The sequence below is a fragment of the Falco biarmicus genome, chromosome 6 (assembly GCF_023638135.1).
Source record: "Falco biarmicus isolate bFalBia1 chromosome 6, bFalBia1.pri, whole genome shotgun sequence".
Lineage (NCBI taxonomy): Eukaryota > Metazoa > Chordata > Aves > Falconiformes > Falconidae > Falco > Falco biarmicus.
Window position 1 is genome coordinate 49,391,559 of NC_079293.1, and position 15,578 is coordinate 49,407,136.

Genomic DNA, 15,578 nt, shown 5'->3' on the forward strand with positions numbered 1-15,578 from the left:
TGGTACACCATATTAAAATGTGAATTTATATATAGGACAGGCAACTTAGTCATGCTCCCAATTAGGCCATTTCAGTCTTCTCACTGCTCTTACATGAAAGTCAGGAGAAGAGCAACCCAGCCATTCTGAGACATACACAAGAGTGTTAATCAGGTGTCATTAGGGTTTCTTCTTTGTCATCCTTGAAATCACTTCACAAGAGATTCTTCTTAAGTTTTAATCAAAAGAGATTATAAATCTTGTTGTATTTTCCTGTCCTCACAACTCTTCAAAGCAGGATAGATTCAGGGAAGATTCATCTACAAAGATACAAAGAGAGAGTGATGAGTCTTTCTTGCTGCTGCTGTAAGGGACAGGAATGACAGCTCCAGCCAGATGTGTAGAGCTTTTTTCCTCCCAGTGATGGCAAGAGCAGCCGCGGCTCCAAAGCCCCTGTCAACAAAGGGATGATTTGTTATGGATGATCTGCCAGGGCTGTCCCAGCTGATGTCTCTGCACCACCTCTTCAAATAAGTAAGAAGCCTTGCTTCACGGTGAGCACCGTGCTCCTGCTGAGCTCCTCCAGCCTTTCTGTCCCCAGTGCCCTGCTGCGATCCTCTCCACCTGCAGCAAGGGCTGTATGGCAACAGCTGTCATTGCAAGTGGGTACCTGTGACAAAGTCATTTTCTGACAGGAGGAGGCAGTCAGGCCATGATGGCCTGGGGCAAGGCAGGAGTAACTTTTCCCCAGAATCAAGGCAGCAGTGGAGAAGAGGGCAGGGTGCACCAAAGTGCTGAGTATTCTGTGGGACTCAGCGCAGTTTCTACTACTGCTATTTGGAGATAATCAGTGACAGGTCCTGTATGTGGTGAGACTCGGGGGCATATTTGCAACTGTGTAACAGCAGCACAGACACTCTTACCTTGGGAGAGTCATGTTTCTGTGCTTGTTTCTGTGCTATCTGATGTGCCAGTCCTTAACTACACTTGGAAGGAAAAAGGCAGTTGCTCTTTTCAGCCAGCAGCTGCCCCTACTGTCTTTCTCTGGTTCAAAAGAGTTTTGAAGGAGAAAGTATTTGCTAAGCAGCTGGACTTCTGCTTGCTTGTGGGTTTTGTTCCTTTGCTGAAAAGGAGGGACTTCAGCTGGCAGCAGTTATTCCCTTAACTTCTTTGCACCAGCTGCTATTGTTTCTGAGAGAGCCCAGAGTAATAATCCTGGTGCTTTTACATGGATTGCCAAACGTATTTAGCTACTATCACAGTTTAATACATGTGGCTGATGCTGCAAAAGGCTAACTATACACAGGGGGAGAGCCAGGAAGAAATATTATGTGGAGGACTTCTGTTAAGCTCCACCTTCAAAATAAACTCTGTCCGTGTGAGGTGATACAATGAGTGCCTTGAACAGATGTTGCGTTTGATCACATCTTATTCTTAGACTCTTGGGGCTTTTGTCTCACTCATGAAGCACTCAAGGGATCAACTGAGTTCCAGATGCTTATGTTCTAACTGAGATTTATTGGACTCTCAGTATTACTTTAGTCTGGTTTGTTCTTACATGCGGTTTGATGGTGCCTCTTTTTTATTACGTGCTGTGCAAAGCAGCAAAATAGGTTGACACAGAAGGTGCTGTGCTTGGACAGATGAGTTAGGGTGCCCTGAAATGAACAGGGCAAGTCATACCCCAGAGCAGTGTCCCAGTGCAGGTCATTCATTCATTACTCTTGTATGTTGTCTGCAAAGCTGCCTATGAAACCTTGAGCTTCCTTTGCTTTTATTGAAGTTGTGCTTCCCGCAGAACAAAACGCTTTTCTCTGCCAGCCCGACCTGTGCCATGACTGCACTGACAGGATGGACCCACTGATGAAGGTAGAAGCCCGATCTGTTAGCATCTGCAGGGCTAGGGGTAGGTAACAACTAACTGAAATATTCTGTTCATTAGGTTTTAACAATAGAAAATAGATTGGCAGTTTTAATTTTAATAGAAGTGGCTGTTTAATATTAGAAGTTCATTTTAATATTTTTCTCATTTAAGAAAAAAAAAGGAAAACCTGACATTTCTTCGAAGAAAAAGCTTGGATGGAAGGTAACTTTTTTGCCTTAAAAATGTTACCTAGGAATTGCTACTGCGTCGCAAAGGAAGCGCTTTTTAAAAAAAGCAACAAGCCAGACTTGTAACTACAGTACCATTTTCTCAAAGTCACTTTTAGGTGGCTGAACATCACAGATCACCAGTGTCCTCAGCTCTTGGGTGTTTTCTTGGCTGCACAAGGCACAGCCAGCACGGCTCCGTGTGCTTTCAGTGTCTGGTCACTTCCCAGGCAGAAGAGGCCATGCACTGAAAACATTTGATTGGCACACTGGTGGTACATGCATACAGCTCTGTGTATTGCTTGCTTTGTTGACACGCTGAAGTGTTTTGGAAACTCAAAATGAATTCTTGACCTTAGCATTTCTGAGCGTTTAATTGGACCGCAATGGGAATATGCAATTAGCTTGGGTCTTCACACCAACTTCACTGTTCACAAGCCTAGTAATTTTAATCCCATAATGTCTGGTAATTAGTTGAAACATTGACTGCTTTTTTTTGGTAGCAAAAGGTGGTGGGTTAATATATGGTCAGCGCTGACACCTTCTCTGAGTAACCTGCAGGCCTGACCGTCAGCCTTCCACAGCGGGTGTGATTTCCTCCTGAGGCACTCGAGGTGCAGGGGACACACACTGCTTGGAGCCAGCCTGGATAATGTTCAGCACAACAGGGAGGAAAACAGATTGCACGTCAGGAACGGTGCTGCTTTGGGCCCTTGGGCAAACCCTGGTTTGCGGTGTGGGGTGTGAGAAATAAATGCAATAGAGGTCATTTCATTGTAAGTAATTAAATGGTAATCTGTTTTAAATCTTTGAGCCTTTTTTTTTATTATTTTGCTACACTAACTGCGCAACTCCTAGTAGTGAATGTGGGTTTACTCTGCTGAAGCTTTAAGTGCTTTATTTCCTCCTTTTGGTAAATATTTAAAGATCCCATTGATTATTCCTATCTCTGAGCCTGAGAGCTGGAAGCAGCACATTCATCACACATAACAAATTTTAATTCTTGCTTTGAGGGAAATCATGGCTAAATCTTAATCACAAATGAAATGTTTACCCTGAAATAAACACTTCCAGGAAAATGACTACATCAGCCACATGTATGTAACGAGCAGGGTGCTGGTGTGTTACAGCACACAGGCAGTCACAATCGTGCAAGGGACCTGCTAAGCCTGTCCTGAGGTTTCAGAGTAGCTGTTCAGAAGCTGTTCAGGCTCTACCCTAACTCTGGCTGGGCTCTGTGGTCCTCTTCAGAGACTGTTCCAGAGCAATAGTCCTGTGCTTGTTAGGAACCTTCTAGCCTCCAGCCTAAATGTGCATGTGGCTTCTATCCTGCTGCTACATCTTCTCAGGCTTAGAAACATTCAGAGTTAGGAAACAGAAATTCTTAGCCAGAGGCCAGCCTTCCTCTCATGCTCTTTCCCCCAGCCACCTGCCACAGGACTTTTTTGTCCCTCTCCCACTGTACCACCAGGAATAACTTCTTGTCAGCACATATTGGTGAGGTATCGAAGTGGGCTTTTAAAGTAAAAGTGCATGTCCCAGCCTTCGTGTGGGATAAAATACAGAGTAAGGGCAAAGCCGGGAAATATCCCGGGCCAGCTTCCTGAGCACGAATGGGAAAGACATTTACATGGGGCAGTGCAGAGGCTCTCCAGAATTTATTACAACATATCAATAGCGATGCATTTTCATATTTAATATGGATACCATCATTGCCATTCATCCATGGAAATGATTAAGATTTTAATTGATAGAATAATTTAAAACAGAGTTAAAATGTTTTAAGGTTGTTTAAGAAGAAAAATTTAATACAAATTAAGCTAATACCTCATGCTGGAAATTGACCAGAGCGCAGCAGAAGTCACTCTGAAAATCAAAACAGCTTTGTTCATAATGCTGGAGCATTATGCCCAAAAAAAGTGGATTTCCCACAGGATTTCTTTCCTGTGCTAGGCCTTCTTCAGTGGTGCCAGCCGGCCTCATTTTGGTGGGATAAAAGATCCCATAAAACCCGGGACATCCACTTCAGGTAGAGCTGGTGTGCTTTGAAGAACAGACCGGTTTTATTTTACACACACACACCCCGATGTTGGCAGCAGAGGTAACGCGCGGCCTTTCCCTGCTTCCCCGGGCGCTGCGGGCAGGCCGGGCCGGGCGGGGCGGGGGGCCGGGGGAGCCCCCGCTGCCCGGCATCAGCCACGGGGGGCGGAGAGGCCTTGGCCCCGCAGCCGGCACCCTGGCGCCGCGCCGGCTCCGCAGCCCAGCCCTGCCCCGGCCCCGCAGCCCAGCCCTGCCCCGGCCCCGCAGCCGGCACCCTGGCGCCGCGCCGGCTCCGCAGCCCAGCCCTGCCCCGGCCCCGCAGCCCAGCCCCGGCCCCGCAGCCCAGCCCTGCCGCCCTGCCCCGCAGCCCTGCCCTGCCCCGGCCCCGCAGCCCAGCCCTGCCGCCCTGCCCCGCAGCCCTGCCCTGCCCCGGCCCCGCAGCCCAGCCCTGCCGCCCTGCCCCGCAGCCCTGCCCTGCCCCGGCCCCTTTCCCCGGGCGGGGCGGGGCAGCGGCCTTCCCGGGCACCGGCCGCCCCTCTCCGTGGTGCTGAAGCGGCTCCCGCCGCCCCCGCGGGCGCGGGCCGTGCGCCGAGGGCCCGCCCCTGCCGCCGCCGCCGCCGCTGCGGCTCCTGCGCCGCCCCCGCCCCGCGGCCGCGCAGCGCCGGGCGGGCTCTGGCGGGGCGCCATGGCGGAGCGCGGGGCCTGAGGCGGCGCGGGGCGCCATGGAGGCGGATTTCGCCGCCTTCGGGAGCCCGCTGTGCGGCGAGGTCAAGCGCTTCTGCAGGCGGGTGCGGGAGACCTACCGGGAGATCAAGGAAGACCTCACCCCCTACAAGGATGACCGCTACTACCGGTACGGGCGCGGGCGCGGCTCTCCCCGGGGCTCCGCGGCTTCCTCCGGCCTGGCCTCCGCGGCGCTCGGCCGGCGGCTCCGGAGGGGACCGGGCCGTCACCGGGAGCGAGCCGGGGGATGCTGGGCGGGGACCGGCACCGGCGATCTGAGGCCGGGCTTCGGGCGACGAGCCCCGGCGGCGCAGCGGGAGCCGCCGCCCCAGCCCGGGGCCGTGTTCCGGCGGGCGGCGCCGCGGGGCCCGGGCCCTGCAGTCCCGCCGCGGCGGTACCGGGGCCGCAGCGCCTCCGGGCAGAAAGCCCAGCGCCGCCGTTCCCCACCTCCCGCGTTCCCGTCCTTACATCGGTGATACCCGCAGTTCCCATCTGCATCCCTCCGTGCACGCCTTCCCCTGCCCTAGCGAGGCGGCGGAACGTGGTCTGGAGCACCGTGAACCGGCCCTAGGACAGGGACAAGCGGGCGGGGAAAGCAGTGGCCGGCAAAGGGACGGGTGCACTGAGCAGGCTGCATCCATGTTCCTGCCGTGCGTGGCCCTGTCCCCCGTTTCCCTAAATGACCAGTGATGGCGGGAGACCGTTCGTGCTCAGGGATTACACAAGGCTAGGGAGGACTCCAACGGCGTTGGAGGACGGGCTTAGAAAAGAAAAGAATTTTTGGATCGGAGAAAGGGTCTGAAAAAGTAGAGCGAGAATCAGGAGAAACAAATGCCAGGAAACAGAATGAATCTCTTCAGCCCAAATACAGGTTGTGGGGAACAAACAGTTGGGTAGCTTTTTTTTTTTTTTTTTTTTCGGTGGGAGGGGAGGTATGGGAATTATACTACCTTATAAAATACCTTCTTTCAACAATGACATTGTCTTATACATGTAAAAAATGTCATTTGGGCATACAGCAAAAGCACGGTTTGTAAGATGTGAGAATTAAAACATCTACTTCAGTCACCACTCCAGACCTCAGCTGCAGCTGTGTCCAGTTCTGGGCACCACACTTGAAGGGCTTGCCAATGGAAGAGAGCATAAGGACAGAGATATGGATAATCAAAAGCCTAGCAAACATAGGTGTGAGGAAAATTTGGGGTTGCTCCCCGAAAAGAAGAAACATCCAAGTTGGAGCAACAGGAATTTCTGTAAAGAGAAACTTTAAGTTTGTCTTGGACAAAAGATTACAGAGTAATATTAATTGAAGTAGTGAAAGCTCATATTAGTCATTAAGAAAAAACTTCTGAATGGGAAGGATGGTAAAACACTATAGAAAGAACTATCCAGGGAGGCTGTAGCATTTCCATCATCTGGAGGTCTTTAAAAACTTTTCACAAATGTGTGCCAAGAAAGACGTAGGTCTGGCAGATGCTCTCTTGAGACAGAAGGAAAAATTAGGTACCTTGTGAAGTCTCTTTCAGCTCTATTTTACTATAAATCTGAGCATAAGGACTTCTGCCTCTTTGTGCATGGTGCCCCAGTTCTTCTGCTTTGATCATTTGACCCCAGTATTCTGTGCCTGTTTTCCCAAGGAAGGGGCAGGTGGCCCATTAGATTGAAATTGTCTCATTGCTCACAATGGTAAAGCCTACAGAGAGTCACAGAGTTTGGAAACACTGCCTGACAGCTTGGCAGAGTTCACCATAACCATGGTCCTTCCTGTCAAAACAGGGGCTCTTTGTACCTGAGCATGCTGTGAGAAGCCATGGGAGGTGGTAAAGAGCGATGGAAATGTGCCTGTGTGCACCTGGCAGCATGATAATGAATATCGGCACTAGAATGGAGAAAGAGGGGAGGCATAAGCTTCGAATTAAGGAATAAGAGGTCCTGGGAGAGGCATTTGTTCAGCTTTGTTTCCAGAAGAAACTTGAGCTCTCCAAGGTAAATGGTTATTAACTCATTTTTATGACTTTAAATGTGTATGGAGGGACTTTCTGGGTTGAAAAGAGAAGGTGCTAGCCCACCGCATCAAATGAGCTTGTACAGTTAGTGCTAGATTGCCCTTTCTTCAGTAAGAATATCCCCAAGAGTTATCAGCTGCAGGTCATCTAGAATGAAATGGGGTTAATATTGGGCTCTTGGCAAGGAAATAACATTTCATGACTTAGAAGTCATGCTAGTACTTCCCTGCATTCCCAAAACCCTAACCTAAGTGACCTGCAATAAAATTAGTTTACTGTTACTGTCACTGCATACCTGCTGTTCTGGTGAGTGCTTCCCTTCAGCATGATGGATGGATGTAGCAACGGCATCTGCCTTTTAGATTCTAACTCTCCCTTAAGGGATCAAGAATTCGATACTTCATCCTCTCTATTTTATTCAGTATGTTTGGTCAGGTTATAAATAAGTACATTCAGGGATGTAATGGAGATACTGCTCTGACAGCAGGCAGAATTTTGGAAGTTTGACCAAGGAAAGGCTGTGTGGCTTGCCTTTACTTCAAACCAGGCAGGTTCTTCAAAATAGTAAGGTTACTAAAAGCAAGTAATATTTTATACCAGACTAACAAAATGAAGAGATGGTAAAACCACATAAAAGCATGTTTTTCTCTCTCACACACTGTATTCACAAATATGAGGCTATCAACCGCTGCTAGCCTTAACTCTCCCCTCCCACCAGTTGAGCACAGCCATTGGGCCTTCAGCTGGTGGTTTCCATCGCCTCTTCAGAAACAGTGGTCAAGTTCATTAAGTGGTAGGAAAGGAGAGGCTGGGGCAGGGCAGGGGGTGGGTGGGTTTGCAAGTAATGTTTTCTAGAAAAAAAAAAAATTGCTGCTGCAGTCTCACTCCTGATTTCTGTAAGGGCTTCCTTCTCTGAGTGCCAACAGAAAAACTCAAAACTGGAAAGCTTTGGAGCAGAGCTGGTGCAGAAATGGAAAAACACCAAGCAGTCCCCTTTGTGACTGGCAGGGAAACAGCTTTTCTTGACTCAGGAGTGCTTGTTGTATGCTGTGTTGGTATGTGCTTATTCTCAGTGACAGGGGATTCGGTGTGAAGGGATGACCTAGCTCAGAGACGGCTGATGAAGCTGTTATCCCAAGTAACTATGCTCTCACTGCACAGATGGCTGAGTCACTTCAGATTCAGATCTGAGGCTGTCCCAGTTCAGTGATATCTTTTGGTGATGGTTTCCTTTAAAGCACGGTGCTCTTGAACGTGTGGTTTAGCAGCTGTCTGTGAGCAGCCTGTTCTTTGGGCAGGGGTGAAAACTAAGGGTGGCAGGCTCCTCAGCCACCTCAAGCCACATCACCCTTACGCTGCATAGCCCCAGGGCACTCATCCACACTATAGAGATGAAGGGGTGTCCGTGTTAGTTTGTTCTGCTCAGCAGCCCAGTATAGTCTGTACATTGTGCATCCTGGTGTATTTCCCCACAAACAAGCACGAGTTTACCCAGCCATCTGGGAGAGGTGGAGAGAGCAGGGTTGGCCGTGGCTCAGCGCACTAACTGACGCCATCTGCCTGGGTTAAGAGTTCCCTTAGGCAGACATGGCACTTCATGATATGCTTGTGAAAGAAACTATTTATTTACAGACTAATGGGTGTCATATTAAATAACCTCATTGGTAACTCCAATACCAGGTCGGTCTGGACTTAGTACACCTAGGATTAGTCTGTGGTACACCAGGAGATGCTTGGTGTGGTAGATAAGCTCAGAGAAGGCAGACTGGAATAGTGTTGGGCTCTCCCATCAGTCTTGGGCACCACTACAAAGTGCATCAGATCTATTACAGCAACTTCAGGGTTGTTCTAATTTATACACCTGACAAATTGGTCTGAAGAAGCCACTTGAATGAACAGTTTGTTGCCTGGTGTCTCTCCCTCCCACTCCAATATGTCCCTTCCTCCCCTAGCATGCCTTCTGGCCCGGATGGCAGGGCAAGGAGAGGAGGGCTGGCAGCTGACAGCAACCTCCACTGCACTAGGCAATTTTAACTAAGCTATGGGTACAAAAAGAACTTAGTACAAATGTTACTAAAGCATCTACATTTTTATTTCTTCGACATGTGGTCTGTGACATATACAAAGCTTATCAGAAGACAGCAGGCCTCACAGCAGGCCTCCCAATCAGCCGACAGTTATTTCAGTGGAAGTTTCATAACTCGATCCCCTAGCTAATGTCAAAGAGTTCAGCATGCTGAAAACATTTTGATAGGAAAGCAAGCAATGAAAGTGCCTACCTGACAGAGAGTAGAGAGCAGGAAAGTGGCCAAACTGTGGTGTGACATCACAGTTGCATAACTAAGTAACAGCTTGGTACTCTTGAAAAATCAACTTCTAGGTTAATGAACATATCCCACTGGCCAATCAGCTTATACAAGGAAGCACAGTGTTGATGCTGAATTTAGTAATAATACCCAGAGATTAAGATAAATGACCTACAATCTGCCCTGCTTTAAATAAGGGATACATTTTAAACTCCTATCATTCAATAATACGACATTTTGTACATCAAAAAGAAAAGACTACATATAGGACATCGTGAAACTTATTATTTAACTTGCAGCTTTAATTAATGCTTGATGTTGCTTATATGGGTAACAGAAGTGGTAATTATAGATGATACCGATATTCTTAATTCCTCAGCATCTCCTACGAGTGTTTCCAGTTCATGAAAACATAGCTAATCTTCAAAACATGTGGGAAAAGTTCATTCACAGTGGTTCTGCTCCCTTAACAAAAAGACCACAGAACAGCACATCATTTACTCAGCAACAGAGAGAAGCTGTTCATTTTTCCTTTGAGAAACTAGTGTCTGTGTGCTTCAGAGAAACTAGAAGTTTGCCAGAGGGCTGTTGTGATAAGGATACGCTTCTTCCCACCTTCTTAAAATCTTTCCCAAGTGCTCAAAGTGCAAGTCTCTGAGAAGCCAAGGGGGTCAGCAAGACCTTGCTAGAGAACTGCTGTGAAATTCCCTGAAGGTTCATGCTGCTGCCAGCCTAGCCCCAGGCAGGACCTTCAGTGGCTGCTTCAAGCCACAACTGGTACCCTTCTCTTGTTCTTACAGGGCTCACTGCTGGGTCCTGGCAACTGGGGGAAGAACCCAAATGACCCCAGTGTGAAGTACACAGCTAGGGCTAGAAGGCTTGAAACAGCAGCAGGAGGAGGAGACTTAACACAGTAGCTTCATGATGGCTTTAAGCTGCCATAAGCTGGCTCTGTGGCTGGAAGAAGCCATCCTAGCTCTCCTAGTCACACATTTTGCTCTTTTCCTCGTCTGCCCACAAATGTTCCTGGTAGCTGCACAATGACAGAGCAACCAATCCAGCAAAACACCATTTTCTTTCTGAGTTACTTGCAACTCAGATAATTTCCATTATTTGATTCACCACTACTGCACAAACATTTGTGCTCGCAAAAATCAAAGAGCTACGGAGAGGCTGGATTTCACCTTTTGTCACTAAAGCTGTAGGTAGGAGCCATGAAAGTATAAACTGGTCATGAAAGCATAGCGTTAGTGTTAAGGTGGTTAGTGTAAACAGAATCCTAGCTGAGCTGGCATTCAGCCTTCTTGTTCATAGATCAGCCTGCCTCTTCTTGCAAGCCTCATTCACCATACACCATCCACTTTCTACAACGTATGAGGCAGACAGTAGCTTCTTGCACTGTTTCACCCCAGAACACGTCAGACAAGGCACTGAGTGGCACCTTCTTGCAAGGGGCAAAGCAGAGTGAGACTGACTGATTCTGCATTTGTGGAGGGAGAGGGGTTTCACAGTACCTTCCCTCTGAGCGTTTAGTTTGTAAACTCAATGCCACTATTTTGACAGCACTTACAGGTTGCAATGCATGTGTTTACAATGTATTCACAACCCTTTGAAAGCTGGTAGATGGCAAAGAGAAATGTGGTCCCATGGCTGATCGAAGTGAGCTGGATTTCAAACTCTGCCATCCACACGCTGTTCTCTGAGTGACTTTCGGCTAGGCTGTCTCTCTGTGCTTCAGTTTCCTACCCATTCAATGAGAAGAATGTATTTTTATTTTGAGGAGAATACATTGATTCATGTTAGTGAAACATCTGAGTGCCAGAGGGATCGCAGCAGTTACACAAATAGCTCAGATGTGTGCACATAAATGGTAGCAGTTGTAACTCTGCAACTGTGCCTCCCAGAACACTGGAAATGGTCACAGATGCTGTAAACATCATTCCATCATTTTCTGGTCAGAGAGAACTTGTTGGGGAAGCCTGCTGAGAGCGAGGCAATGCATGTCATATCACCTATGACCTAATGACTTCAAACTGTGGCTTGGTAGTGCTATCTTGTTCTGAACAGATACAGTTTGTTAGGTTGTCCTGATTTCTCAAACCTTTGTTTTCTGCCCTACAGTAGCAATTCCTGTCGATTTCAGATTTATAAATGCCTTTATTTCATCACTTCATATTATGCATTTCTCAAGACAGCCTTTTTATGAGATTACTAGATAATCATCAGTGGTGTAATTCAAAGATCTAACTGATGGGACAAATATGGTATCAATGTCTGAATTAATTCCCAGCATGTTTCTTTTGGGTTTAGTGGTGCTACACAAGATACACACTGGGTCCCACAGGTCACCAGTAATTACATGAATTACCTGTAAGGCAACTGAATGAAATTAATAATACTGTTAATGTTAAGTACCTTTAAAAAGGAATTGCAATAAAGCCATCTTACCATCTAGAGTAAGCTTTTATGGACGTATTTGATTGTTGAAGAGATAATTTTTAAATTATATGTTGACTGATCTATCTAAACATTTCTGGAGTCATCCTGGGTTGGCAATATATATATGACAAATACCAAAGCCAGGAAGTTACTCGGAATTTTATCCTAGACTAGACACCAGGTATTTTATCCTAGACATGTGTTGAAGTGCTGGCTTTCTATCAGAAATTAGCTCAAAATATAACTTGGCAAAATCCCTAAAGCTGCCTAGTTTTGATCATTGCTACCCAGTGGATCCGTTGACAATCTTTGTTGCCCAATCCCAGGACATTTAATAGGAAAGTGGAACAAAATCCAACTGTACCTCAACATTTGTGCAAGAGCAAAATGGTGTTAGGTGCGATCTGGAGATTTTTATTAAGCAGTATCTTCAAACCAGTAGCTGGTGACTGGGAGCTGACCGAATTCTCTGTGAGCACGATACCTCAGTCACATCTCGAACACCACGAAGCTGCGTACAGGTGACTGCAGTGATAGCATTTTCATTCCGCTGGAAGAGCCATTGCCATTTGGTCAGGCTGGGAAAAAATCCCATCACATCTGCCAGCCGGGAGGCTGTCTCTAACGGGCACTAAACCAGCACGTGTTCACCACAGATAAGTCACCTCAGGCCTTACGCCTCAAATGGGCAGGTTTAGATCAGATCCAGAACCAATTCTCTGTCTTACATGTTTTCTGTTTATAAGGTTACATTTCCCTGATACACGTGGCTTCTCCTGCTCCACCACCAGCTGACGCGCGCGCTGGAAACGTGGAAAATGCCGCCGCCACCCCAGCGGGGCGGCCCGTGTCGAAGCCCCGGTGGGCGGGGGAGGCCCAGCCGCTCAGGGCCTTTTCCCCAGAGCCCAGGTAGCACCTCAAAGGGCCGAAGCTCAGCGCCGGGCCCCGGCGGCCCTCCCGCGGCCCCGGGGGGGGTGGCGGCCGGTGACTGCGCCCGGCGCCCGTCCCTCGCCCCGGCGCTCCCGCTGCGGAAAAGCGGCGGCTGCAGCCGGCAGTACGGCGCGGGAGGCGGCGGATGGCCCCTCAAGGCCGCGGGCCGGGCCCTGCCCGCCGCGGCTGCTCAACGCGGGGCCGCCAGCCGCTCCCCGCGCTCCCCGCACCGGCGCGGCGCCCGGCCGCCAGCCGCAGAACGCCGGCCCGTGTCCCCTCCGGCCCGCCGTAGCGCCGCCGCCCCCCGCCGGCAGCGCTGCCCTCCGGCCCCCCGGCTGCGGAGCGGCGGGGGCTGCCGTGACGTCTCCCGAGTCGCGTGGCGGCCGGGTGACGCACGCGGAAGCCGCCGCGGGGCGCCGCTCGCGATTGTGCCACGGCAGCGGCGGCGGCTCGGGGCGGGGGGGAGGCGCCTCCAATGCGCATGCGGCGCCGGGATGGAGCCGTGAGTGGTGGGCGGGGGAGGAGCGGGGTGGTCGCGGCTCGCGCGCCGGGGACCCTCGCGCGTGCTGGGCGGGGTGGCGGCTCGCGGGGGGCTCGCGCGGCTGCCCTCGCGCGCGGGCGCTGGCGGGGCGGGAGCGGCCGTTAACGGCTGGCGGGAGCCCGCCCGCTTGCATACCCGTCTGCCCGCCGGGCCGGCCTGCGGCTCCGGGTGCCCCCCGGCTGCCGCCGGCGCCGCCCGCTGGGTCTCGGGGCGGGGGGGCAGGCACCGGCCCGCCGTTACCGGGACCTGCTTGTTCGCTTGGGTCAAGGTCCGGAACGGGGAGCAGAAACGCCTTCCGCTGGCCGGGTGCGGGAATCTGGGCTTTTCCCCTGTGAAGACCTGGATCTTGCCGTTCAGGTTACATACGTTAATTCTCGTTAAGGAAGTGCGGTTACGGCCGGTTACGTTCATGTCCCGGGGCCATGGTTCGCCAGCCCGCGCCTTGCGAGCGCCAGCCCGCTCCGAGCGGACCGCGGCGGCCCCCCCGCTGCTGCGGGGAGTGAATCCCGTCGCAGCCCCGCGCCCGTCTTGTGTCTGAGAAGGAAAAAGCAAAACTTGTTTTCCCGGATATGTTTTCGCATGGATAGAGGCATCGCCGTGACTAATTGTTCAGAGTTCAATGAACACAACAAACAAAACGCTGAAAAAAAGCACCAAACCTACCGCGTGCTCGCAAGCTAGACAGCATAGTCGTGGTTAGCTGTCAGTTGTCATAGAGCAGTGCTGTGAAATGCTGTTAGTATTAACTGCATGCATCTTTTTATGTAGTCATGTGCTGCCTCATTAGCTACTAACCATTGCAGAATACATCTGCAGGAAGAAATTAAAGGTCTCCTGAGGGACACTGAAGCAAGCTGTGTCTTTAAACTGTGAGAAAGTGCAATAGACCCAGGACTATGAATATAGGTAGCATATATAATCATTTATATCAAAGTGGGTTTGATGGATTTATTTGGGAGTGAGCCTAGAATAGAAGAGAGCAGTTGGAGGCAGAGGTGTTGAGGTCAGCATGCCAGAAAAACTGTTCTGGGTAAAAGTTATTTCTGATTTTAATATTAAACTTTGTGCTACCTGCTGCTTAATCTCAATTTTGTCACAGCCTTCCCATCTGTAAAGTGAGAGTCTTAAGTGAAAACTATTGTATAAGAGGCTTTGTTTTCTGTGATTGTCTTTGTAAAGACTGTGATGCAGGCATGAGAAGTGATTTCAAGTTGGGGAACGGCTTGAGAACCATTTTGCTTAACCATTTGAGCCAAAACTTTACTCAAAGAGCAAGATTTAACCTACCCTTACATCTCACTTATGGATGGTTTCTGAAAGATTGCAGGTTTTATGAGTGTGCATTTCCATAGTTCACTCTATCACGGATTGCGTTAGTGCAGTTTAGTTCTTACCGGCTGCTGTTTGAGATGTCAGAGTAAAATAATTCTGCTTCTGTCTCTGTGCTTTCTGCTCTTTTGCAGTTGGTTTTAGACATATCCATTTTAATTATAAAATATGTAGTTTCTGTCTCAGGATAAAACTCAGTACAGGTGGTAAAAGCTGCCTGAAAAATCTGCAGACTCTTGGATGGCTGGTCTTGAGCTTCAGGCTGCTCTGGCTAGGCTGATGGAAGCGTCTTCCATTGGTAAAGCAAAGCACAGTTCTTAACTCATTTGAATAGATGCTTCCAGAATGAGGAAGCTTTTTTTGCTTTTTCCCATAAACGCCTGTAAAACATTTTATTCTTTATTATGCCTTCCGGATGTAAGAAAGAAACTGCTAGTTGGGGGATCATCCAACTTGCATTTATGTATATTAATAAATTTTGTATCATCTCTTTCCGAAAGGCAGATGTTAAACAATGAACATACAGGAAGATCATTTTATCTGCTTTGTATGTCAGCTGGTGATAGGTTGAAGTGAGACATTGAAACCACACAAGGAAATTCTATACATCATGTGATAGGAACGCTACAAATTTTTGTTTGTTGTCGTGATAAATGGAGTCAAGATTAGGCCGAGGTCTTACATTTGCCCTTACAAAAGGAGTCCGTGTTGTCTCACTGACCTGTAAATTGCACATACTGTAGCACATAAGTAGCACATACAGTCAGTGGCTTAAATGAGACTTCAGGAGTACCAGTGTGAAAGAAGGGAAAACAGCACGTCCCTGCTCTCTCTGGTCTCCTCTCTGCTAACTGCCAGCACGACTGTTCTTAGGTAGGTGTATACCAACTCATTTTGACTACTAGGTGTTGCACCACCTGGAGAGGAGCTGGAATAAAGAATGAGCCAACGTCTGGAACATGTTTCTTTGAAAGCTTGCAAGTGCATCTGTGCTTTGGTGTACAAGTAAACCAGGGTGATAATTGCCAATAGCTGTGATGCTGTGAGTGTTGGCTGGGTGGTGAACTCCGGTGACTTTCCTGTAAGGACTGTGGAGGTGAAGCTGCTTCTCATGTTCACATTATGCATTTTGAAATGTGGAAGCTTATCAAAAGAACCGAGAATATGCATAGCAAGTCAGAAGTATCCTGCATG

General features: G+C 49.1%; 1 protein-coding gene across 3 annotated transcripts in view; it reads left to right on the plus strand.

Annotated features, from left to right (window-relative positions):
• Positions 1–4,740: 4,740 nt before the first annotated feature.
• Positions 4,741–15,578, plus strand: part of TMEM181 (transmembrane protein 181) — a 36,008-nt gene continuing 25,170 nt past the window's right edge. For 2 of the 3 annotated variants that reach the window (XM_056343428.1, XM_056343429.1), the window contains exon 1: positions 12,922–13,016. In XM_056343428.1, coding sequence (XP_056199403.1) covers positions 13,009–13,016 — 8 coding nt within the window. In that variant the 5' untranslated portion in view covers positions 12,922–13,008. Of the gene's footprint in view, positions 4,964–12,921; positions 13,017–15,578 lie in introns of those variants that run through there. The other variant, XM_056343430.1, reaches the window with a different exon arrangement.